Below are 25,998 nucleotides of genomic sequence, written 5' to 3'. Positions count from 1 at the left end.
TCCCTATCTGGCACAAATTTTCATTGTCGTCATTCCCTCAAACAGCCGACGGTTTTTCGTATTCGTTATTGCGAATACATTTCATGCAGTTACGTTATACCTTTCTGTAACTTGTGAGACGGCGTACTTTGGATTTTTGCGATATGATATAGTTTCGACTTTTGGTGCATGTTTTTATAGCGATTAATTTGTCGAAAACATTGACCTTTATTCCAAAGTTCGGTAGTTTCGTTAAAACCATTTTCTTTTAAATACACCTACGTACTGAGTTACAGAATAATATCAATTTCAAAGTAGTTTTTGAAGTTTGGATCCAGGCCGAAAATTGTGGTTTTCAGAGCCCCCACTAAGCGCTCTCGCACTCGGCGACGGCCGTTCGTCGATGTCGTGAGGCGCCCTCTGGGTGCAAGCATTTTACCCAAGAAATACATAATACAGTCTTAACGGCGTACAATAAAGATGCAAAGTCATTTCTGTAATTAGTTATTTTATTTTACAAAAACCATGAATATAGTTTCCAAAATAGTGTCACCTTGTAAGATGAAAATCATATAAAAGTTTTTATTATAGTTGTATGACATTTATTTTTACAATTACTTAAGTGTTGTTTAAATACCCATTGTTGATTTTATTGTGCTAAATAAAACCCACAGTTTTATACTTTGTATCACACCAAACAATATGTTCGTGGTTTTCTAAGCAGTACTGTACACACAAACGTAATGTTAGAGAAGTGAATTTTACATTGTGGAACTTTTATAGTACCTCAGTGGCAGGTATGTTTTCTCACTGTTTAATTCCAGTGTTTAAATTTGCACATAAAAATTGCACTAGATAGGTACAAAAAAAAACTTCTGCAGAACGAACATCCAGTAAGCTACACTCCTGGAAATTGAAATAAGAACACCGTGAATTCATTGTCCCAGGAAGGGGAAACTTTATTGACACATTCCTGGGGTCAGATACATCACATGATCACACTGACAGAACCACAGGCACATAGACACAGGCAACAGAGCATGCACAATGTCGGCACTAGTACAGTGTATATCCACCTTTCGCAGCAATGCAGGCCACTATTCTCCCATGGAGACGATCGTAGAGATGCTGGATGTAGTCCTGTGGAACGGCTTGCCATGCCATTTCCACCTGGCGCCTCAGTTGGACCAGCGTTCGTGCTGGACGTGCAGACCGCGTGAGACGACGCTTCATCCAGTCCCAAACATGCTCAATGGGGGACAGATCCGGAGATCTTGCTGGCCAGGGTAGTTGACTTACACCTTCTAGAGCACGTTGGGTGGCACGGGATACACGCGGACGTGCACTGTCCTGTTGGAACAGCAAGTTCCCTTGCCGGTCTAGGAATGGTAGAACGATGGGTTCGATGACGGTTTGGATGTACCGTGCACTATTCAGTGTCCCCTCGACGATCACCAGTGGTGTACGGCCAGTGTAGGAGATCGCTCCCCACACCATGATGCCGGGTGTTGGCCCTGTGTGCCTCGGTCGTATGCAGTCCTGATTGTGGCGCTCACCTGCACGGCGCCAAACACGCATACGACCATCATTGGCACCAAGGCAGAAGCGACTCTCATCGCTGAAGACGACACGTCTCCATTCGTCCCTCCATTCACGCCTGTCGCGACACCACTGGAGGCGGGCTGCACGATGTTGGGGCGTGAGCGGAAGACGGCCTAACGGTGTGCGGGACCGTAGCCCAGCTTCATGGAGACGGTTGCGAATGGTCCTCGCCGATACCCCAGGAGCAACAGTGTCCCTAATTTGCTGGGAAGTGGCGGTGCGGTCCCCTACGGCACTGCGTAGGATCCTACGGTCTTGGCGTACATCCGTGCGTCGCTGCGGTCCGGTCCCAGGTCGACGGCCACGTGCACCTTCCGCCGACCACTGGCGGCAACATCGATGTACTGTGGAGACCTCACGCCCCACGTGTTGAGCAATTCGGCGGTACGTCCACCTGGCCTCCCGCATGCCCACTAAACGCCCTCGCTCAAAGTCCGTCAACTGCACATACGGTTCACGTCCACGCTGTCGCGGCATGCTACCAGTGTTAAAGACTGCGATGGAGCTCCGTATGCCACGGCAAACTGGCTGACACTGACGGCGGCGGTGCACAAATGCTGCGCAGCTAGCGCCATTCGACGGCCAACACCGCGATTCCTGGTGTGTCCGCTGTGCCGTGCGTGTGATCATTGCATGTACAGCCCTCTCGCAGTGTCCGGAGCAAGTATGGTGGGTCTGACAAACCGGTGTCAATGTGTTCTTTTTTCCATTTCCAGGAGTGTATATTTTTCTTGACCATAACTCATGAAGACATTTGATTTTAATTTATAATTTTATAATTCAAGTACTTTATTGGAGAAACAGAAACGAGCTCATCATCGTTATCTTGAAATGGTTCAAATGGCTCTGAGCACTATGGGACTTAACTTCTGAGGTCATCAGTCCCCTGGAACTTAGAACTACTTAAACCTAACTAACCTAAGGACATCACACACATCCATGCCCGAGGCAGGATTCGAACCTGCGACCGTAGCAGTCGCGCGGTTCCGGACTGAAGCGCCTAGAACCGCTTGGCCACCGCGGCCGACCGTTATCCTGAAGTTCTTCCCCTGATGATCCTGCTTTCCGCTAGCAGAATTGTGATCACTGTCTATTGCAAAATGGTTGTCTTTTTCATCTACACTCCTGGAAATGGAAAAAAGAACACATTGACACCGGTGTGTCAGACCCACCATACTTGCTCCGGACACTGCGAGAGGGCTGTACAAGCAATGATCACACGCACGGCACAGCGGACACACCAGGAACCGCGGTGTTGGCCGTCGAATGGCGCTAGCTGCGCAGCATATGTGCACCGCCGCCGTCAGTGTCAGCCAGTTTGCCGTGGCATACGGAGCTCCATCGCAGTCTTTAACACTGGTAGCATGCCGCGACAGCGTGGACGTGAACCGTATGTGCAGTTGACGGACTTTGAGCGAGGGCGTATAGTGGGGATGCGGGAGGCCGGGTGGACGTACCGCCGAATTGCTCAACACGTGGGGCGTGAGGTCTCCACAGTACATCGATGTTGTCGCCAGTGGTCGGCGGAAGGTGCACGTGCCCGTCGACCTGGGACCGGACCGCAGCGACGCACGGATGCACGCCAAGACCGTAGGATCCTACGCAGTGCCGTAGGGGATCGCACCGCCACTTCCCAGCAAATTAGGGACACTGTTGCTCCTGGGGTATCGGCGAGGACCATTCGCAACCGTCTCCATGAAGCTGGGCTACGGACCCGCACACCGTTAGGCCGTCTTCCGCTCACGCCCCAACATCGTGCAGCCCGCCTCCAGTGGTGTCGCGACAGGCGTGAATGGAGGGACGAATGGAGACGTGTCGTCTTCAGCGATGAGAGTCGCTTCTGCCTTGGTGCCAATGATGGTCGTATGCGTGTTTTGCGCCGTGCAGGTGAGCGCCACAATCAGGACTGCATACGACCGAGGCACACAGGGCCAACACCCGGCATCATGGTGTGGGGAGCGATCTCCTACACTGGCCGTACACCACTGGTGATCGTCGAGGGGACACTGAATAGTGCACGGTACATCCAAACCGTCATCGAACCCATCGTTCTACCATTCCTAGACCGGCAAGGGAACTTGCTGTTCCAACAGGACAATGCACGTCCGCATGTATCCCGTGCCACCCAACGTGCTCTAGAAGGTGTAAGTCAACTACCCTGGCCAGCAAGATCTCCGGATCTGTCCCCCATTGAGCATGTTTGGGACTGGATGAAGCGTCGTCTCACGCGGTCTGCACGTCCAGCACGAACGCTGGTCCAACTGAGACGCCAGGTGGAAATGGCATGGCAAGCCGTTCCACAGAACTACATCCAGCATCTCTACGATCGTCTCCATGGGAGAATAGCAGCCTGCATTGCTGCGAAAGGTGGATATACACTGTACTAGTGCCGACATTGTGCATGCTCTGTTGCCTGTGTCTATGTGCCTGTGGTTCTGTCGGTGTGATCATGTGATGTATCTGACCCCAGGAATGTGTCAATGAAGTTTCCCCTTCCTGGGACAATGAATTCACGGTGTTCTTATTTCAATTTCCAGGAGTGTATTTCTTGATTATGTCACAGACATTTCTCTCCATCCATCGACCAACAGTTTCATCATGCTTTGGCTCTTTATAATTGACACGTTCCTGCGAGCACATTTTGTACCATGCTAAAGAAAACAGCTGCATAGTTCGAGGCATGGTCTAGGAAATCTCAACACGTAACATCATCATTTGAGTATAGCAAAGATGATGCTCGTGCGAACGACGATAAAATATTGTAGGGCTGGTGACATAAGGAGGGTAATGGAGGAGGGGGGGTATAAGCATTCCAGCAGAAATGACCATGGAGAGATAGTTCGAGAATTCTCGTGCAGTCTGACAGGTAACACCTCATGGGTGAAGGGCTAGAGCGCGTCACTCTACTCCCATCCACATTCCTATGGCGCGCATTCTTTTCAGTAGCGGACAAAACAGTAAATGTCTCGAGAAATAAGTATATTTTAGTCACGAACAAATCTGTCGCATGACTACAATAGTTCGAACTATGCAGACTAGAGGAATCTGCAGCATGCTAAAGTTTTATACAGTTGGGGAGGGAGCGGGCGCAGCAATTGCTGCGCAGGAGCAAACGCATTTCTGCCACTGTGCGCATGACGTCAGAGAGGAACCATTTGTACGTTGGAGGCTGTGTGATTCCGTGACTGTTGTCGTCTTCACTTCGTTACTTTTGTGTAGCGAGTGATTTACAGGCGAAATTGCCTTGAGTGTGAGCAAGCAACGCAGGGCTGTGCTGTTGTTGGCTATCAGTCTGACCATTGTGACACCAAAGGAGCTGAAGAAATGTTTCATGATTTCTTCGCAATAAAAGTCTGTATAATATTTGGCTCCCGAAATGCGGTAGAAAAGACACTGGGATTATTACAAAGACTAGAATATGCTCTCCTCATTGCAAAGGCACTTCCGCCTGAACTACTACATTTTTTCGCGGAAACCAGTGCTTAAGAGCGATAGAGTTCCATCGTGTAACTTACAGTGTAGTGTTAGCACACTACATGAATCAGAATGTGAGTTCCGCAGAAAAAGAACAGGAATTTTAGAAAAGCTTTCACCACGGAAGGAGAGGGCTGATAAATGTACTTTTACAGGTTTTGTTTGTAATGATACACATACAGCTAATTTACAGAAGTCCATGGCGCCATTACAGAGAACAAATTCTAATCTGTAGAATATGTGCGAGAAATTGAAGACACGTAATAAGGATCTTCGAAGTCGGTCGTCATCGACGAAACGGCGTCTGCATGACGAAGAAGAGAAAAAAAATGCATTGTGTCCCGTGAAATTAGTCGAATAGTGTGCAAAAGATTTTTCAAATCAGAAATTTATTACAGGGTCAGCATTCAATGGGTCAAAGAGGAAATTTGCAAGTCGATTACTTGGCTCGCCCTTCAGCAGAAGACTTAACAATTTTTGCAGGGGAAAACTCGGATATACTCTACTGCAGTGTCAGTCAACCTTGCGTTCTTGAATAAACGGCAGTTTCAGTTGTCAGGAAGGCATTTTGAAGGGTGTTTTAGTTAGATTAGTTACTTAAAATGCTTTCTACGCACAAGGAATTTGTATAACCTCTCGAGTGAAAACGGCAGTGTCCACCGAATAGTTGAAGTTCTTTTAAAGCTGTGATGAATACAAAATAAAAATGAGCGTTATATAGGTTTTGTTTATTTGTTAATAGTTTCCTCACAGTCATCTTAGATTTTCTGATGTTCATTTCAACCATTTAATTTTGACAGAAAACTTCAGACTGACCACATTTTGCGCTTTCTTTGTGCATGTTTCAACTCGACCGAGGATTGAGGTTTTTGAAAATCAGCAGTGTCCGTCTAAAAGCTTGTCAGGTTACTGAATGTAGTAGTAAAGCTCGAGCAATAGCAGTACAGCAATTTATATTCCTGTATTTCAGTAAAAACTAAAACATACCACAAATACATCACGTAAATGGACGTCCCACATGATATACCGTGGTTTCTGAGGCAGACGCTATTCCTTAATTGCGTGACAGCGTCAACCAATAGCTGCACAAAACTATTACTGCTCAACCTCATTATGTTCAGATGCAATATTTCTGCAGTCGCGCATTCGCAGCGCTTTACAGTTTCACCTGTGCACACTGAATAAGAGTTTTCGCGAGTTCAAACAAAAAGCTGAAAGCTTTATTTGCGCGTAACGTGACAAACTTCGCTGCACACCTTTACGTTATTCTGCAACTCGTCTTTAATCGAATTCAGTGAAGGCTCCAAAGACGGCCGAAATGTTACCGATAGGCTTTGATAAACGTTCTAATTCCTGTGTGAGCTTTGTTTAGATTGTTCCGTAAATATGAGTCCGGCATATGTCTTGAGCGACACTAATTTTGCCGGCCGGAGTGGCCGAGCGGTTCTAGGCACTTCTGTCTGGAACCGCGCGACCGCTACGGTCGCATGTTCGAATCCTGCCTCGGGCATGGATGTGTGTGATGTCCTTAGGTTAGTTAGGTTTAAGTACACTACTGGCCATTAAAATTGGTACACCACGGTAATGATGTGCTACAGACTAGAAATTTAACCGACAGGAACAAGATGCTGTGATATGCAAATGATTAGCTTTTCAGAGCATTCACACAACGTTGGCGCCGGTGGCGACACCTACAACGTACTGACATGAGGAAAGTTTCCAACCGATTTCTGAACAAAAACAGCAGTTGACCGGCATTGCCTGGTGAAACGTTGTTGTAATGCCTCGTGTAAGGAGGAGAACTGCGTACCATCACGTTTCCGACTTTGATAAAGGTAGGATTGTAGCCTATCGCGATTGCGGTTTATCGTATCGCGACATTGCTGCTCGCGTTGGTCGAGATCCAATGACTGTTAGCAGAATATGGAATCGGTGGGTTCAGGAGGGTAATACGGAACGCCGTGCTGGATCCCAACGGCCTCGTATCACTAGCAGTCGAGATGACAGGCATCTTATCCGCATGGCTGTAACGGATCGTGCACCCACGTCTCGATCCCTTAGTCAACAGATGGGGACGTTTGCAAGACAACAACCATCTGCACGAACAGTTCAACGTCGTTTGCAGCAACATGAACTATTAGTTCGGAGACCGTGGCTGCGGTTACCCTTGACGCTGCATCACAGACAGGAGCGCCTGCGATGGTGTACTCAACGACGAACCTGGTTGCAGGAATGGCAAAACATTTTTTCGGATGAACCCAGATTCTGTTTACAGCATCATGATGGTCGCATCCATGTTTGGCGACATCGCGGTGAACGCACATCACCCGGCATGATGGTATGGGGTGCCATTGGTTACACGTCTCCGTCACCTCTTGTTCGCATTGACGGCACTTTGAACAGTGGACGTTACATTTCAGATGTGTTACGACCCGTGGCTCTACCCTTCATTTGATCCCTGCGAAAACCTACATTTCAGCAGGATAATGCACGACCGCATGTTGCAGGTCCTGTACGGGCCTTTCTGGATACAGAAAATGTTCGACTATTGCCCTGGCCAGCACATTCTCCAAATCTCTCAGCAACTGAAAACGCCTGGTCAATGGTGGCCGAGCAACTGGCTCTTCATTATACGCCGGTCACTTCTCTTGATGAACTGTGGTATCGTGTTCAAGCTGCATGGGCAGCTGTACTTGTACACGCCATCCAAGCTCTGTTTGAATCAATGCCCAGGCGTATCAAGGCCGTTATTACGGCTAGAGGTGGTTGTTCTGGGTACTGATTTCTCAGGACCTATGCACCCAAATTGCGTGAAAATGTAATCACATATCAGTTCTAGTATAATTTATCTGTCCAATGAATACCCGTTTTTCATCTGCATTTCTTCTTGGTGTAGCAATTTTAATGGCCACTAGTGTAGTTCTAAGTCCAGGGGACTGATGACCTCGGATGTTAAGTCCCATATTGCTCAGAGCCATTTGAACACTGCCTCTAATCACTGAGGAACGTGTTGCTTGATACTTCGACTCCAATTAAGTCGGCAAATTACACTAAGAGTACAAAACTTACGGAATAGCAGTACAGATGATGGTACTAACGCGTGCACAAGGTATAAAAGGGGAGTGCTTTGACTGAGCTGTAATTTGTACCCAAGTGATTCATGTGAAAAGGTTTTCGGCGTGATTATGGCCGCACGACGCGAATTGAGACTCTGAATGCGAAATGGTTGTTGGAGCTAGTCGACTCGTGGGACATTCCATATCGGAATTCATTGTTCCGAGATCAACAGCGCCTTTAGTGTCCCGAGAATACCAAGTTTCAGGCATTACTTCTCACCACGGACAACACAGTGGCCGACAGCCTCCACTTAACGACAGAGATCAGCGCCGTTTTCGTAGAGTCGTCAATGGTAACGAACAAGCTACACTGCGTGGAGTAACCGCAGAAATCTATCGGACGTACGATGTACGTATCCGTGAGGCCAGTACGGCGAAATGTGGCGTATAGAGGCAACTTGGTTCAATATTTCTGCAGGGAGCTTCCAACAACTTGTTGGGTCCATGCCATGTCGAGATGCTACACTGTGCCGGACAAATGGAGGTGTGATAAGATATTGGGAGTTGTCGCATGACTTTTCTCACCTCGGTGTATTTAAGTATGTATTTATTTACTTAAGTTTCATTATATTAATGTTTCTTCAGAACCTACTTCGTCTTTGCACCAAGCGCAGAACATCTTACAATATTTCAGTATTTCTAATTAATTCCCTATGGCACATCCTTTTCACAACTGTGTTGTCTGCAAACTGTCTCAGTGAGCCACATTGTCATTTACCAAATCCAGTTACAAACAACATAAATCAAAATTTTTTAACGTCCTCTAAAACCAACACTACAAAAATGTTTCTTACGAATTTCCGTCACATGCATATTTTCGGTAAAAAATGGAGGTCAGACAAAGATAACTTGGCAACAATGTAATAAAATTTCCAGTCGAGTCGAATTCTGATACTGCTGGCAGATGTTTCTCCTCCTTGGACAGTAGGTAATACTTACAGCCAATTTCAAATGCAATTTCTGAATTAATAAACCCTGCGCGATTCTTCATTATGCAAAGAATGTACGAGTAGAGGGCCTTAGACCTAGTATATGTAACTTTGTGTGGTTGCACTGAAATCTTTATCATTTGCATCCCATCTGACTTTCATTACATGCAAGCATCGTTAAAATTGAACCATCAGTAGTGTGTTTGTAGGTGTGACATAGCATCACATCACTATGCTGACTGGAACATACACAGGTATGGTACGCGTCACTGTGGGCGCCGGGTGGTAGTTGGCCAGCGACGCCGGTGCTGGAGTACGGGCCTCCTGGCCTGGTGCCGGGCAGACCTCTGGGCGCCGCCCCCTCGCCTGCCGCCCCAGGAGCGCCGCCCACTCATGGCATCGTTGTGGTGCCCGCACCACCACCCAGCTTCGCCCCAGTGCCTGCACCGGCACCGATTGCAGTCACCCAGCCTTCACACCCAGTCCTACCTGCCAGTCCAGGTGTGGGTAAGCTGCCACCAATACCCACAGCACAGCCACATTTTCCTGCACCTGTCCTCCCAAAACCTGGAGTTACAACAGTGCCAAAACCTTTGCCCATTCCACAACCATCTCCACTACAGCCACCCTCCCTATCTGTTTTTCCTCAAAAACCATCATTGATGAAACCAAGTAAAGTGTTACCACCAGTAACCATCCTGCCACCACCACCACCACCACCACCATCACCACCACCACCACCACCACCACCACCACCACCACCACCACCACCACCACCACCTTTTGAGTTACCAACAGTACCTATCATAAGGAATTACTTGAAGCCTCCTAATATACCACCACCACCACCACCATTCTCACTGCCACCATCACTGCCAAGTCCACCACCACCACCACCACCACCACCACCACCACCACCACCACCACCACTATTATTCTCACTGACACCATCACTGCCAAGTCCACCTCCACCACCACCACCACCACCTCCACCACCTCCACCACCTCCACCACCTCCACTACCACCTCCACCACCACCTCCACCACCTCCACCACCTCCACCACCACCTCCACCACCTCCACCACCACCTCCACCACCTCCACCACCACCTCCACCACCTCCACCACCATCACTGCCAAGAGCACCACCTCCACCACCTCCACCACCTCCACCACCTCCACCACCTCCACCACCTCCACCACCTCCACCACCTCCACCACCTCCACCACCTCCACCACCTCCACCACCTCCACCACCTCCACCACCTCCACCACCTCCACCACCTCCACCACCTCCACCACCTCCACCACCTCCACCACCTCCACCACCTCCACCACCTCCACCACCTCCACCACCACCACTATTATTCTCACTGACACCATCACTGCCAAGAGCACCACCTCCACCACCACCACCTCCACCTCCACCTCCTCCACCACCACCACCACCACCACCACCACCACCACCACCACCACCACCACCACCACCACCACCACCACCTCCACTGCCTCCAACACCAATTCTTCTACCATCTCCTCCTCCTCCTCCTCCTCCTCCTCCTCCTCCTCCTCTCCCATTTCCTCCATCTTTATCACCTTCACCTCCACTTTCAAGTTCCTCTCACAGACCATCTAGGCCTCCACTCCCATCTCCTCCAAAGCCATTTGAACTACCTAAACCACCATCACTGCCGCCTAGTATCACAGGGGCTAGGAAAATACCACCTCCACCGCAACCATTTGAACTACCATTGTTTCCTGTACCTGGTAAAGCTGTTTCCCCTCCACCTACTATCCAATCTGCTCCAGTTCCCATACCCGCACCACCACCAGCACCAAAGCCATTTGAGCTGCCTGTTTCACCACCTACAAATAAGGTATTCTCACCACCTACTGTTGTTCCAGGTGGGAGGCAGCCAAGTGTTCCAGTTCCACTCTCACCACGACCATTCCAGCTGCAGCCTTTACCTACAGAAACAAACGGATTGCCACCTAATCTAGTAGTAAAATTCCCTAGTCCTCCTCCTCCTTCACCACCACCACCACCACCACCAACCCCTCCTCCTCCTCCTCCTCCTCCTCCTCCTCCTCCACCACCATTTCAACTATCCCAACTGCCTTCTCCATCAGCACCTCCACCTCCACCACCTCCTCTCCCATCTAGACCTCCACCACCATCTCCTCCAAAGCCATTTGAGCTACCTACAACACCATCACTACCACCTATAATTACAGGTGGTAGGCAACCGAAAGTTCCAATACCACCTCCACCACAGCCATTTGAGCAACCAATGTTTTCTGGGCCTGGCAAAGCTGTCTCACTCCCACCTACTAGCCCTCCCACCCATTTTCCCATACCTCCGCCGCCGCCGCCGCCGCCAACACCACCGCCTCCGCCAACGCCGCCGCCGCCGCCGCCGCCTCCGCCACCCTCTTTCTTGCAGAGACAGCCTTTGCCCACAGTTCCAGGTGCACCGCAACCTCCAGGCTTCCCCAGCCAGTTTGGAGCTGCTGGTGCGCCTACTCCAGCTTTTCCAGGTGCCCCAACTGTTCGTGCACCTGAAAGGAATGCTGGTGTACTTCCAACAGGTAACAGTATATTTTTAATATGCCCTGTTAGTGAGCATAAAGACTACAGTTGATGGAATATCTACAAATATTATGAAGGGTAACAATATAGTCGACTTGTATGGAAGGTATTTTATATACAGTTCCTTCAGGGATTATTTTCTATGTCACGAAATGATTTCACACTGCACTGAATTTTACTTTCATTTCATATATTTACAGTGCGTTCTCGAGTATAATGTCTTTATTGTTTGGTGAATTGCTTTACCCTTAGGGTGAAATAATAGTTTTCTGTTTACTGCCGTTTCTTCTTTGCAGTTATAAACGATGTTTCACAGTGTCATTCTTGATTCATTCCGTGGATATAACAATTCCTACAAGGTCATGAATGTTTTCTTCAAGAAATATTTCTGAGCTAAATCCGTGGTGCTACACTTCAGTGGTACGTACCATTTCGGGAATTGTACATAGATTACATGTTCCACTACACATAAAACGATTTGGAAAATGTTGTTTTATAAATAACTTCGAAATTAAACTTAGGATCACTGTAGAGAAATGCACTAGGTGCGAACATAATTAAATACTGACAACAGTACTACACACTAAGTAATGCAGGTATAGCAGTCAGAAACGCGATGTGAAACATAAAAATTTTAGTCACTTGCTAAAGCAGTTTTTGTGTTCTTTTGATATTTGTGGCTTTCTAATAAGGATAGACTAAATTTCCAGTGAGACTGAGAAACTGTGATACCCATCTTGGTGTATTGTAACTGTCGTTTGATATTAGAAATATTGATGCAATTAACAGGACACTGCAGGACCTGAACGTAAATGAACCAAAAACAGGCAGTTCTTGGATTTTCAACGAGAGCTACAGGGTTGGGCACAAATTTGGAAAGAACGCGAGAAATGCATTATTGAACACAAATGCAGCTGATAGCCGATTCTGCAAGATGCGCTTTTGTATGTGATCAAGAACTGTACCTGTACAGCATCGCCCGCAGCTCGTGGTCGTGCGGTAGTGTTCTCGCTTCCCACGCCCGGGTTCCCGGGTTCGATTCCCGGCGGGGTCAGGGATTTTCTCTGCCTCGTGATGGCTGGGTGTTGTGTGATGTCCTTAGGTTAGTTAGGTTTAAGTAGTTCTAAGTTCTAGGGGACTGATGACCATAGCTGTTAAGTCCCATAGTGCTCAGAGCCATTTTTTTGTACAGCATCGTCGATAGGTTGAAAGTGTCAGTAGTGGTCACGACAGTGTTCTGTGCAGTTCGGAGTGCATTACAGCGTGGCTAAGTAAACTTGAACGTTGGCAAATTGTTAGTGCTCGTATGGTGTGTGTGCTTCCACAACCAAGGGAACCGAAATATTTGGTATTTTAAAAGGCACTGTATGGAAGGTGACAAAAGTCACGTGATAGCGATATGCACATAAACAGAAGGTGGCAGTACCGCGTGTAGAAGATATAAAAGGAATACGCATTTGCGGAGCTGTCATTTGCACCGACGTGATTTATTTGAAAAGGTTTCTAACGTGATTATGGCTACACGATGGGAATTAAGACATCGAACCCAGAATTGTAGTTGGAGCTAGACGCATGAGACATTCCATTTCGAAAATCATTAGGGAATTCTGTATTCCGAGATACACAGTGTCAAGTGTGTGTCGAGAATACCAAATTTTATGCGTTACCTCTCACCACGGACAACGCAGCGACCTACGGCCTTCACTAAACGAGCGAGAGCAGCGTCGTTTGCGTAGAGTTCTCAGTGCTAAGAGACAAGCAACACTGCGTGAAATAACAGCACAAATCAAAGTGGGACTTGCGACAAAATCTGGCGTTGATGAGCTGTGGCGACGCGAATGCCTTTGGTCATAGAACGACATCGAGCGCCTCTCTTGGACTGGTGATCATATTGGTCGGTCTCTGGACGACTGAAAAACGGTGGCCTGGTCAGATGAGTTCAGATTTCAGTTGGTACGAGCTAATGGTACTATTAGAGTGTGGCGCGGACGCCGCGAAACCATGGACCCAAGTTGTCAACAAGGCACTGTGCAAACTGGTGGTGGTCCATAACGAAATGGACTGGGTCATCTGGTCCAGGTGAACTGATCGCTGACTGGAAAATGTTATGTTCGGCTACTTATTGTCAGTCTGCAGCCATTCATGTACGAGGGGAGTTAGAATAGTCCGTGCAAAGTCCGAGAGATGGCACCACAGGCGCGCATCGAGGTCATGTTTAGTTAGTAGCATCTTTGGAAAGAACGCACACCCAAGTTTCAGCCATATTGGTCTATTTATTCGTATTTGTCATTCGTGTGAATCAAGGACGTCGAGTCATTGTCAAAAGGTCCCGAGTTCGAGTCTCGGTCTGGCACACAGTTTTAATCTGCCAGGAAGTTTCAGTTTTTAAGTAGTTTCAAAATTTTCGGAGTGGCCATATGGGCACAAGTGATGCTGAACGTTCTGGATGCCCTGTGGAGGTTACGACTCCAGAAATCATTGATAAAATCCATGATATGGTGATGGATGACAGAAAAATTTAAGGTACGTGGGATTGCTAGTGCTGTGGGCATGCTACGGTCGCATGCCTCGGGCAGGTTAGTTAGGTTTAAGTAGTTCTAAGTTCTAGGGGACTGATGACCACAGATGTTACGTCCCATAGTGCTCAGAGCCATTTGAACCATTTGCTATGGGCATCTCGAATGAACGGGTACATAATATTTTGCATAAACATTTGGACATCAGGAAGCTATCCGCAAGATGGGTTCCGTGATTGCTCACGCTTGACCAAAATTGGAATCGTGTGAAGTGTTGCAAGCATGATTTGCAGCTTTTGAGGAAGAATCCGCAGGACTTAAAGCGTCGTTTCGTCACTGTGGATGAAACATGGATACATTACTATACTCCTGAAACCAAAGAACAGTCTAAACAATGCGTTACCAATGGAGAACATGCACCAAAAAAGGTGAAGACCTGTCCTTCGGCCGGAAAGGTTATGGCGACTGTCTTTTAGGATTCGCTAAGGATAATCCTCATCGACTATCTGGGAAAGGGTAAAACTATTATAGGTGCATATTATTCATCGTTATTGGACCGTTTGAAAACCGATCTGCAAGAAAAATGCCAGCGAATGGACCGCAAAATAGTCCTTTCCAACACGAAAATGCACCAGCACACACCTCAATAGTTGTGGTCGCAAAATTAATGGAAACAGGATTCCAACTCGTTTGACATCCCCCCTATTCTCCAGAATTGGCTCTCTCGGACTGCTATTCGTTCCCCAATTTGAAGAAATGGCTGGCGGGACGAAGATTTTATTCAAACGAGGAGGTGCAGCAACTAATAACTATTTTGCAGACTTTGACAGTTCCTTTTATTCGGAAAGGATCAACAAATTAGAACAGCATTGGACGAAGTGTAGAAGTCCAAAAGGAGACTGTGTCGAAAAATAAAACAGGTTTGCCCCAAACACGTGAGTAGTTTTTATTTTTGCACGGACTTGTCAAACGCCCCTCGTACTTCATATTCCCAAATATCTCTCTGGGCCACAGTTGTTGACGACTGGTTTGAAGATGATTCTAGACAAATCTAGCGAATCACTTAACTACCCAGACAACCTGACATCTATTGAAATTTATAAGACATAATGGACGGGGCAGTTTGTGCACAAAATCCTGCACAGGGAACCTTTCGCGATTACGGGCGGCTAGAGAGGCAGTATAGTTCAGTACTTCTGCAGGGGACTTCCAAAGACTTATCGAGTCCATGTCACGTCGAGTTGCTGCACGACGCCGGGTAAAAAGGATCCCATGGCTTTTTTTTCATGTCAGTGTAGACAGTTGTATTAGCAAAGCGTTCCTGTACTCGTCTGTAACGTCTGCTCTAATAGCACGTTGCCCGGCGATGTGATTCAGGGGTGCTGTTTGATCCACATTCCCAAGTGTCTGTGGTACGTTGTACTGTATTTTTACTAAGTAGCATGCATATGGACCATGTCGCGACAGGCTGTGTATAGCTCTCTTGGTCAGAAGGAAGTACGTCAGTCTTGTTCTTCCTTTTATATTACGAAGGAACTGATGGGTTCTCCTCCCTGTTTCTGCTCTGTCCCCAGACTGGTTGCCCTTCTCTGTCAAAGCATGCCTTTATTTACTGTATCGTATTCGAGATTTCTGAGCCAATATTGTGCACCTCTTTCTCTCTTAAGGGTAGGTCTAGAGGCAGCAAGCGTAGACCACAAGCAACATTTCAGTCAGTGCTTTTCAGTAAGCGCCTGTCAGGCGCAAGAGTACACTTTCTGTGCTCGCCTAACAGCCTGTGCTGGCTATGAGCCCAGCTCTGTGCGTCCAAGCGCTCGGCTTGTGGCCCACAACAGGAAGTAGGGTTGCGTTGTGGTACAGTCTTATTGCACTTAGTGCCATCTGAAATACTCTTTGGCCAGTTGCTGCTATTTTGTCAAGGACTTAAATGCGCCTCTGGCAGATTTCTAAATGCAGAAGGAAGTTCGGCATTTCGTCGATGTTAATTCCAAGGCACGCGTACAATTCTTTTCTTTCCACAAGTTGGTCATTTATTCTGATTGTGGGGTTTCTCGTTCTTGATGATGTTTCCTTTTGTGACATACAAACTGTTTTGTGTGCTGCTATCGTTAGATTTCTACGCATCAGGTATTTAAAAAATGGTTCAAATGGCTCTGAGCACTATGGGACTTAACATCTTAGGTCATCAGTCCCCTAGAACTTAGAACTAGTTAAACCTAACCAACCTAAGGGCATCACACACATCCCTGCCCGAGGCAGGATTCGAACCTGCGACCGTAGCAGTCGCGCGGTTCCGGACTGCGCGCCTAGAACCGCGAGACCACCGTGGCCGGCATCAGTTATTTAGTCTTTCGAGAATTACCATACGATTTTCCTCTAACTTAGGATTTTTGTTAGCAGTACTATTATCATTATGATAAGAGCCGATGCAGCATCTAGCGTTATACTCTGGAGCTGGTACACTTAACGGCTCTTTGCCAAACTCCCAGAACTCTGGATGACAAACAGAGCCCTTTGGGCAGCCTCTGGTGTATGTTCAAAAATTTTCTTTCCACGAAACTTCAGTTGCACCTGACTATCTGTACAACCACCTCGTAGACTAGCCCAGTACAGTCTGTCTGTTTCAGTCTTTTAAATAGGGCAGGCAACAAAGCTTCAGATGAAAAATCCGCCTATTGATTGAAATTTGTAAGAGGTGAAGTTCAGTTCATGTTGCTGGAATACCTGATCCAGAATTTCTTCCGCAGATCAGTATCATTCTTAAGGCTCACCACCAATAATGCTGCACAATGGACTTCATAACACTAACGTTCAGCAGTGGCCATAAGTTGGACTTTTAGTATAAGATTACTTTTCTTCTACCGTCTGCTCCACTCACAAGGTAATTAATAAATTCATAAATGAATTGTAAGAATTATGTACTGAAATGACTAAGTGTTCTCCTCAGAATGGAACATGTGAAAACAGAAAAACAACACTGGTAGAAATTATTGAAAACACATGAACGAAAATTGACAGATATCAACGGATGACAGTTATAAAATTGGAAAGGAATGGTCAAGTTGACATGATCCGTCTCATAAAATAATCGCAACGTAAACGCTTTACGTAAAAGCGGCTTGTAGTGAAATTCCGTGCCTATGGAATATCGTCTCAGTTATGTGACGTGATTTCCCGTCAGAGGTCACAGTTCGTAGCAACTGACGGGGAGCCATCGAGTAAAACAGAAGTGATATCTGGCGTTCTCAAAGGCAGTGTTACAGATACTCTGCTGTTTCTTGTCTATATAAACGATTTGGGAGACAATCAGAGCAGCCGTAATTCATGGAGAAGAAGTAAAAACTTTGAGGTTCGCCGATGACATTGTAATTCTGTCAGAGACAGCAAAGGACTTGGAAGAGCAGTTGAACGGAATGGACAATGTCTTGAAAGGAGGATATAAGATGAACATCAACAAAAGCAAAACGAGGATAATGGAATGTAGTCAAATTAAGTCGGGTGATGCTGAGGGAATTAGATTAGGAAATGAGACACTTAAAGTAGTAAAGGAGTTTTGCTATTTAGGGAGTAAAATAACCGATGATGGTCGAGGTAGAGAGGATATAAAATGTAGACTGGCAATGGCAAGGAAAGCGTTTCTCGAGAAGAGAAATTTGTTAACATCGAGTATAGATTTAGGTGTCAGGAAGTCGTTTCTGAAAGTATTTGTATGGAGTGTAGCCATGTATGGAAGTGAGACATGGACGATAACTAGTTTGGACAAGAAGAGAATAGAAGCTTTCGAAATGTGGTGCTACAGAAGAATGCTGAAGATAAGGTGGGTAGATCACGTAACTAATGAGGAGGTATTGAATAGGATTGGGGAGAAGAGAAGTTTGTGGCACAACTTGACTAAAAGAAGGGATCGGTTGGCAGGACATGTTTTGAGGCATCAAGGGATCACAAGTTTAGCATTGGAGGGCAGCGTGGAGGGTAAAAATCGTAGAGGGAGACCAAGAGATGAATACACTAAGCAGATTCAGAAGGATGTAGGTTGCAGTAGGTACTGGGAGATGAAGAAGCTTGCACAGGATAGAGTAGCATGGAGAGCTGCATCAAACCAGTCTCAGGACTGAAGACCACAACAACAACAACATAGCGCTAAAATTAGCAATTGACCCTAAATAACGAAAAGTGTGAGGTCATCCACTTGAGTGCTAAAAGGAATCCGTTAAACTTCGATTACACGATAAATCAATCAAATCTAAAGACCGTAAATTCAAACAAATACGTAGGAGTTAGAACTTTGGATGGAATAAACAGAAAATGTTGTGGAGAAGGCTAACCAAAGACTGCGTTTTATTGCCAGTACACTTAGAAAATGTAACAGATCTACTAAGGACACTGCCTCCAGTACGCTTGGCTGTCCTCTTCTAGAATACTGCTGCATGGTGTGGGATCCTTACCAGATAGGATTGACGACGTACATCGAAAAAAATTCAAAGAAGGGCAGCACGTTTTGTACTATTAAGAAATAGGGGAAAGAGTGTCACTGAAATGATACAGGATTTGGGATGGACATCATTAAAACAAAGGTGTTTTTCGTTGCAGAGGAATCTTCTCACTAAATTCCAATCACCAACTTTGTCATCTAAATGCGAAAATGTTTTCTTGACACCGATCTACATAGCGAGAAACCATCACCCTGATAAAATAAGGGAAATCAGAACACGCACGAAAAGATATTTGTTAGATCTTTCCGCACGCTGTACGAGATTGGAATAATAGAGAATTGTGAAGGTGGTTCGGTGAACCATCTCTGCCAGGCACTTAAATGTGATTTGAAGAGTATCGATACAGATGTATCAGACTTCCCCTGAATTGACAAAGATTAGGCACCTCTAGCTGCCAGTTCACTATATTGGCTAAAGTATAAGAACTACAGGTCAGATGGACTCAGTCAAGTGAAGAATCAACTCCTCAAGAAAAATCCCTAATATGCACTGGCTGTGGATATGTTCACCAGTGTACTGGGGAATGTATGACACGGTGTCTGTTCCTAGGTGCGTAACTACACTCCTGGAAATTGAAATAAGAACACCGTGAATTCATTGTCCCAGGAAGGGGAAACTTTATTGACACATTCCTGGGGTCAGATACATCACATGATCACACTGACAGAACCACAGGCACATAGACACAGGCAACAGAGCATGCACAATGTCGGCACTAGTACAGTGTATATCCACCTTTCGCAGCAATGCAGGCTGCTATTCTCCCATGGAGACGATCGTAGAGATGCTGGATGTAGTCCTGTGGAACGGCTTGCCATGCCATTTCCACCTGGCGCCTCAGTTGGACCAGCGTTCGTGCTGGACGTGCAGACCGCGTGAGAGGACGCTTCATCCAGTCCCAAACATGCTCAATGGGGGACAGATCCGGAGATCTTGCTGGCCAGGGTAGTTGACTTACACCTTCTAGAGCACGTTGGGTGGCACGGGATACATGCGGACGTGCATTGTCCTGTTGGAACAGCAAGTTCCCTTGCCGGTCTAGGAATGGTAGAACGATGGGTTCGATGACGGTTTGGATGTACCGTGCACTATTCAGTGTCCCCTCGACGATCACCAGTGGTGTACGGCCAGTGTAGGAGATCGCTCCCCACACCATGATGCCGGGTGTTGGCCCTGTGTGCCTCGGTCGTATGCAGTCCTGATTGTGGCGCTCACCTGCACGGCGCCAAACACGCATACGACCATCATTGGCACCAAGGCAGAAGCGACTCTCATCGCTGAAGACGACACGTCTCCATTCGTCCCTCCATTCACGCCTGTCGCGACAGCACTGGAGGCGGGCTGCACGATGTTGGGGCGTGAGCGGAAGACGGCCAAACGGTGTGCGGGACCGTAGCCCAGCTTCATGGAGACGGTTGCGAATGGTCCTCGCCGATACCCCAGGAGCAACAGTGTCCCTAATTTGCTGGGAAGTGGCGGTGCGGTCCCCTACGGCACTGCGTAGGATCCTACGGTCTTGGCGTGCATCCGTGCGTCGCTGCGGTCCGGTCCCAGGTCGACGGGCACGTGCACCTTCCGCCGACCACTGGCGACAACATCGATATACTGTGGAGACCTCACGCCCCACGTGTTGAGCAATTCGGCGGTACGTCCACCCGGCCTCCCGCATGCCCACTATACGCCCTCGCTCAAAGTCCGTCAACTGCACATACGGTTCACGTCCACGCTGTCGCGGCATGCTACCAGTGTTAGACTGCGATGGAGCTCCGTATGCCACGGCAAACTGGCTGACACTGACGGCGGCGGTGCACAAATGCTGCGCAGCTAGCGCCATTCGACGGCCAACACCGCGGTTCCTGGTGTGTCCGCTGTGCCGTGCGTGTGATCATTGCTTGTACAGCCCTCTCGCAGTGTCCGGAGCAAGTATGGTGGGTCTGACACACCGGTGTCAATGTGTTCTTTTTTCCATTTCCAGGAGTGTATTACAACAGCAACCAGTGTGTTCTTGCACAAAGTTGAGTGGAGAATACTGGTTGGCACCCGCGGACAACCGAGACCGTACTCTCGGGCATATCACAGCCGAATGCCCGAAAAAATCCTCCCTGCTTCCCTTCTCAACACCATCGCTTCAAAAGGAGAGTCGCCAAAAAACTATCTCCAATCGTCGAGCACTAACGGCCCCAGGCAGAAACGGTAGACGGCTACAGAGCTGTGGCAACACTGAGGCGTTTGCATTATTGGCTAAAGTGGCCACGCAAAATTGCCATGCCCAGCCGATGTAACTGTCAGGGGTCAACTTACGTTGACTCAACTGTAGACAAGGTGTAAAGCACTCTCCAAAAAGCTAAATTTGCCGACAAAAGCTATGTATAACCATATGACGTATTCTGATGTCAACGGCGGTTCTCCTTCCGCGGCAGACAACGCTCTTCTCCCCACAGATATACTTTAAGTAGGCGTCAGGGTGTCACTCATGACATCCTGAACTCGTAAATGGCTTGTGCCGACTAAGCTGTACAATGTGTCCCGTAGCTTAAAGCGAGGGTCAGGGTAATGCACTGCGACCTGGAATGGGCGGGACAAAAATTAAACGCGTTGGGCGCTACACTTGTCCAAGCGCGGTCCCCACTTTCGTGACATCCCGGGTGAGTCGGACGCACCTAACTACACTCCTGGAAATGGAAAAAAGAACACATTGACACCGGTGTGTCAGACCCACCATACTTGCTCCGGACACTGCGAGAGGGCTGTACAAGCAATGATCACACGCACGGCACAGCGGACACACCAGGAACCGCGGTGTTGGCCGTCGAATGGCGCTAGCTGCGCAGCATTTGTGCACCGCCGCCGTCAGTGTCAGCCAGTTTGCCGTGGCATACGGAGCTCCATCGCAGTCTTTAACACTGGTAGCATGCCGCGACAGCGTGGACGTGAACCGTATGTGCAGTTGACGGACTTTGAGCTAGGGCGTATAGTGGGTATGCGGGAGGCCGGGTGGACGTACCGCCGAATTGCTCAACACGTGGGGCGTGAGGTCTCCACAGTACATCGATGTTGTCGCCAGTGGTCGGCGGAAGGTGCACGTGCCCGTCGACCTGGGACCGGACCGCAGCGACGCACGGATGCACGCCAAGACCGTAGGATCCTACGCAGTGCCGTAGGGGACCGCACCGCCACTTCCCAGCAAATTAGGGACACTGTTGCTCCTGGGGTATCGGCGAGGACCATTCGCAACCGTCTCCATGAAGCTGGGCTACGGTCCCGCACACCGTTAGGCCGTCTTCCGCTCACGCCCCAACATCGTGCAGCCCGCCTCCAGTGGTGTCGCGACAGGCGTGAATGGAGGGACGAATGGAGACGTGTCGTCTTCAGCGATGAGAGTCGCTTCTGCCTTGGTGCCAATGATGGTCGCATGCGTGTTTGGCGCCGTGCAGGTGAGTGCCACAATCAGGACTGCATACGTCCGAGGCACACAGGGCCAACACCCGGCATCATGGTGTGGGGAGCGATCTCCTACACTAGCCGTACACCACTGGTGATCGTCGAGGGGACACTGAATAGTGCACGGTACATCCAAACCGTCATCGAACCCATCGTTCTACCATTCCTAGACCGGCAAGGGAACTTGCTGTTCCAACAGGACAATGCACGTCCGCATGTATCCCGTGCCACCCAACGTGCTCTAGAAGGTGTAAGTCAACTACCCTGGCCAGCAAGATCTCCGGATCTGTGCCCCATTGAGCATGTTTGGGACTGGATGAAGCGTCGTCTCACGCGGTCTGCACGTCCAGCACGAACGCTGGTCCAACTGAGGCGCCAGGTGGAAATGGCATGGCAAGCCGTTCCACAGGACTACATCCAGCATCTCTACGATCGTCTCCATGGGAGAATAGCAGCCTGCATTGCTGCGAAAGGTGGATATACACTGTACTAGTGCCGACATTGTGCCTGCTCTGTTGCCTGTGTCTATGTGCCTCTGGTTCTGTCAGTCTGATCATGTGATGTATCTGACCCCAGGAATGTGTCAATAAAGTTTCCCCTTCCTGGGACAATGAATTCACGGTGTTCTTATTTCCATTTCCAGGAGTGTAGAAACTACTAATCGCGGCCACCCTCGGCTCGGCAGAAGCATCTCCCAAGCGTACACACGGACACGAACAAATATTCACATTCCAATTATGTTGCCTCCAACTATTGGTCTTAGTGGTTAACTAACTCTGTCATTCCACGTTATACATTCATTTAATTGCTCTGATGGGTCACTACGTATCTAAGGTGCCGATAACGCCTCTGCACTGATTGTTTAATGCGTACTTTTAGGTTTTCTCGGGGTAAGAAATTCTTGTTTTTCTCGGGGTAAGAAATTCTTGAATAGTTGTCCGGCAGCCGCGCGGTCTGAGGCGTTTTGTCATGGTCCGCGCGGCTCCTCCCGTCGGAGGTTAGAGTTCTCCCTCGGGAGCCGGCCGCGGTGGTCTCGTGGTTCTAGGCGCGCAGTCCGGAACCGCGGGACTGCTACGGTCGCAGGTTCGAATCCTGCCTCGGGCATGGATGTGTGTGATGTCCTTAGGTTAGTTAGGTTTAAGTAGTTCTAGGGGACTGATGACCATAGAAGTCCCATAGTGCTCAGAGCCATTTTTTTTATCTCCCTCGGGCTTGGGTGTGTGTGTGTTGTCCTTAGCGTAAGTAAGTTTAAGTTAGATTAAGTAGTGCGTCCTATAAGACCTTACCACAAATTCCCAGGTATTCAGGTGGGTGGCGTCGTCTAGAACCGCGATATTGTAGCAGGTCGACTTCTTTCCGTTTTCAGGGGTTCCTAATTGGTGATACGCTGACACAGACGAACCTTGCCATTTTAACAATGAAATTCGCCAAACAGCCTTGCAATTGAGATGTTACTTTACTTTCGCTATCACATTCGGCAATTCATTACACCATAATGAGATTTCACTCTGCAGCGAAGTGTACTCTGATATGAAACTTCCTGTTCTAGTTCTGCAAGGTTCGCAGGAGCTTCTGTAAAGTTGGTACTGGCAGAACTGAAGCTGTGAGGACGGGCATGAGTCGTGCTTGGGTTTCTCAGATGGTGGAGCACTTGCCCGAGAAAAGCAACGGTCCCGAGTTAGAGTCTCGGTCCGGCACACAGTTATAATCTGCCAGGAAGTTTCATTATACCATCTTCAGTCCTAATATGCACCTCTCAGAAATAATCGATTTTTTTTATTTATTTATTGTTCCGTGGGACCACATTTAGGAGAAGTCTCCATGGTCATGGAACGAGTCAATACATGAAATTATAACACGATTGTAGAAACAGATGATATGAAATATAAGAAACATATTCAGGCGACAAGTCGTTAGTTTAAATAAAGAAAATAAAGAATGTAACACTGGAATTTGCTCAATTTTTTAGCTCTTCCAGGAGCTCCTCGACAGAATAGAAGGAGTGAGCCATGAGGAAACTCTTCAGTTTAGACTTAAAAGAGTTTGGGCTACTGCTAAGGTTTTTGAGTTCTTGTGGTAGCTTATTGAAAATGGATGCAGCAGAATACTGCACTCCTTTCTGCACAAGAGTCAAGGAAGTGCATTCCACATGCAGATTTGATTTCTGCCTAGTATTAACTGAGTGAAAGCTGCTAACTCTTGGGAATAAGCTAATATTGCTAACAACAAACGACATTAAAGAAAATACATACTGTGAGGGCAATGTCAAAATTCCCAGACTATTGAATAGGGGTCGACAAGAGGTTTTCGAACTTACACCATACATAGCTCGAACAGCCCGTTTTTGAGCCAAAAATACCCTTTTTGAATCAGAAGAATTACCCCAAAAAATAATACCATATGACATAAGCGTATGAAAATATACGAAGTATACTACTTTTCGTGTTGAAATGTCACTTATTTCAGATACTGTTCTAATGGTAAATAAAGCGGCATTTAGTTTCTGAACAAGATCCTGAACATGGGCTTTCCACAACAGCTTACTATCTATCCATACGCCTAGGAACTTGAACTGTTCCGTCTCGCTTATAACATGCCCATTCTGTCTGATTAAAATGTCAGTTCTTGTTGAATTGTGAGTTAGAAACTGTAAAAGCTGAGTGTTACTGTGATTTAGCATCAAATTATTTTCCACAAGCCACGAACTTATATCATGAACTACATTATTTGATAATGTTTCAATATTACACACAAGATCCTTCACTACCAAGGTGGCGTCATCAGCAAACAGAAATATTTTTGAATCACCTGTAATACTAGAAGGCATATCATTTATATAAATAAGAAACAGCAGTGGCCCCAGCACCGACCCTTGGGGAACGCCCCATTTAACAGTGCCCCATTGGGACTGAACATCATTACCACTCTCAATATTGCGGAGGATTACCTTCTGCTTTCTGTTCTTAAAGTAGGAGGCGAACCAATTGTAAGCTACTCCCCTTACTCCATAATGTTCCAACTTCTGCAGTAATATTTTGTGGTCAACACAGTCAAAAGCCTTCGTTAAATCAAAGAAAACACCTAACGTTCGCAACCTTTTATTTAATCCGTCCAAAACCTCACAGAAAAAAGAGACTATAGCATTTTCAGTTGTTAAGCCATTTCTAAAACCAAACTGTACATTTGACAGCAAATTATGTGAATTTAAATGCTGCAGTAACCTTGTATATACAACCCTCTCGATAACTTTAGCAAACACCGATGGCATAGAAATAGGTCTGTAATTGTCAACATTATCCCTGTCTCCCTTTTTATAAAGTGGCTTCACTACCGAGTACTTTAATCGGTCAGGAAACCGACCACTCCTAAAGGAAAAGTTACAGATATGGCTAAGTACTGAGCTAACATACGTGGAACAATACTTCAGTATTCTGCTAGATACCCCGTCATATCCATGAGAGTTCTTGGTCTTTAGTGATTTAATTATGAACTCAATCTCCCTTTTGTCAGTATCATGGAGGAGCATTTCAGGTAAGTCTCGGAACACTTTTTTCTAAGAGCACTATATGATTCCCTGTTGGGACTAGGTTTCTATTTAGTTCACCTGCTATATTCAGAAAGTGATTATTAAGTACTGTACATATATGCGACTTATCAGTAACACGGACATCCCCACTACGCACTGATTCTATATTCTCGATCTGTCTCTGCAGACCAGCCACTTCCTTTACGACTGACCATATGGTTTTAATTTTATCCTGAGACTTAGCTATTCTATCTGCATACCACATACTTTTTGCCTTCCTAATAACTTTTTTAAGCACCTTACAATACTGTTTGTAATGGGCTGCTGCATTT

At 47.2% G+C, this 25,998-nt stretch overlaps 1 protein-coding gene across 1 annotated transcript in view; it reads left to right on the top strand.

The window, feature by feature from the left end:
* Positions 1–25,998, top strand: part of LOC126252186 (basic proline-rich protein-like) — an 89,817-nt gene that overhangs the window by 37,473 nt on the left and 26,346 nt on the right. The window contains exons 2-4 of the mRNA XM_049953057.1: positions 9,355–9,789; positions 9,925–11,005; positions 11,564–11,689. Coding sequence (XP_049809014.1) covers positions 9,355–9,789; positions 9,925–11,005; positions 11,564–11,689 — 1,642 coding nt within the window. The remainder of the gene's footprint in view (positions 1–9,354; positions 9,790–9,924; positions 11,006–11,563; positions 11,690–25,998) is intronic.

The sequence above is a fragment of the Schistocerca nitens genome, chromosome 4, assembly GCF_023898315.1.
Source record: "Schistocerca nitens isolate TAMUIC-IGC-003100 chromosome 4, iqSchNite1.1, whole genome shotgun sequence".
NCBI classification, from domain to species: domain Eukaryota; kingdom Metazoa; phylum Arthropoda; class Insecta; order Orthoptera; family Acrididae; genus Schistocerca; species Schistocerca nitens.
This window is presented reverse-complemented; position numbering and strand designations above follow the sequence as displayed.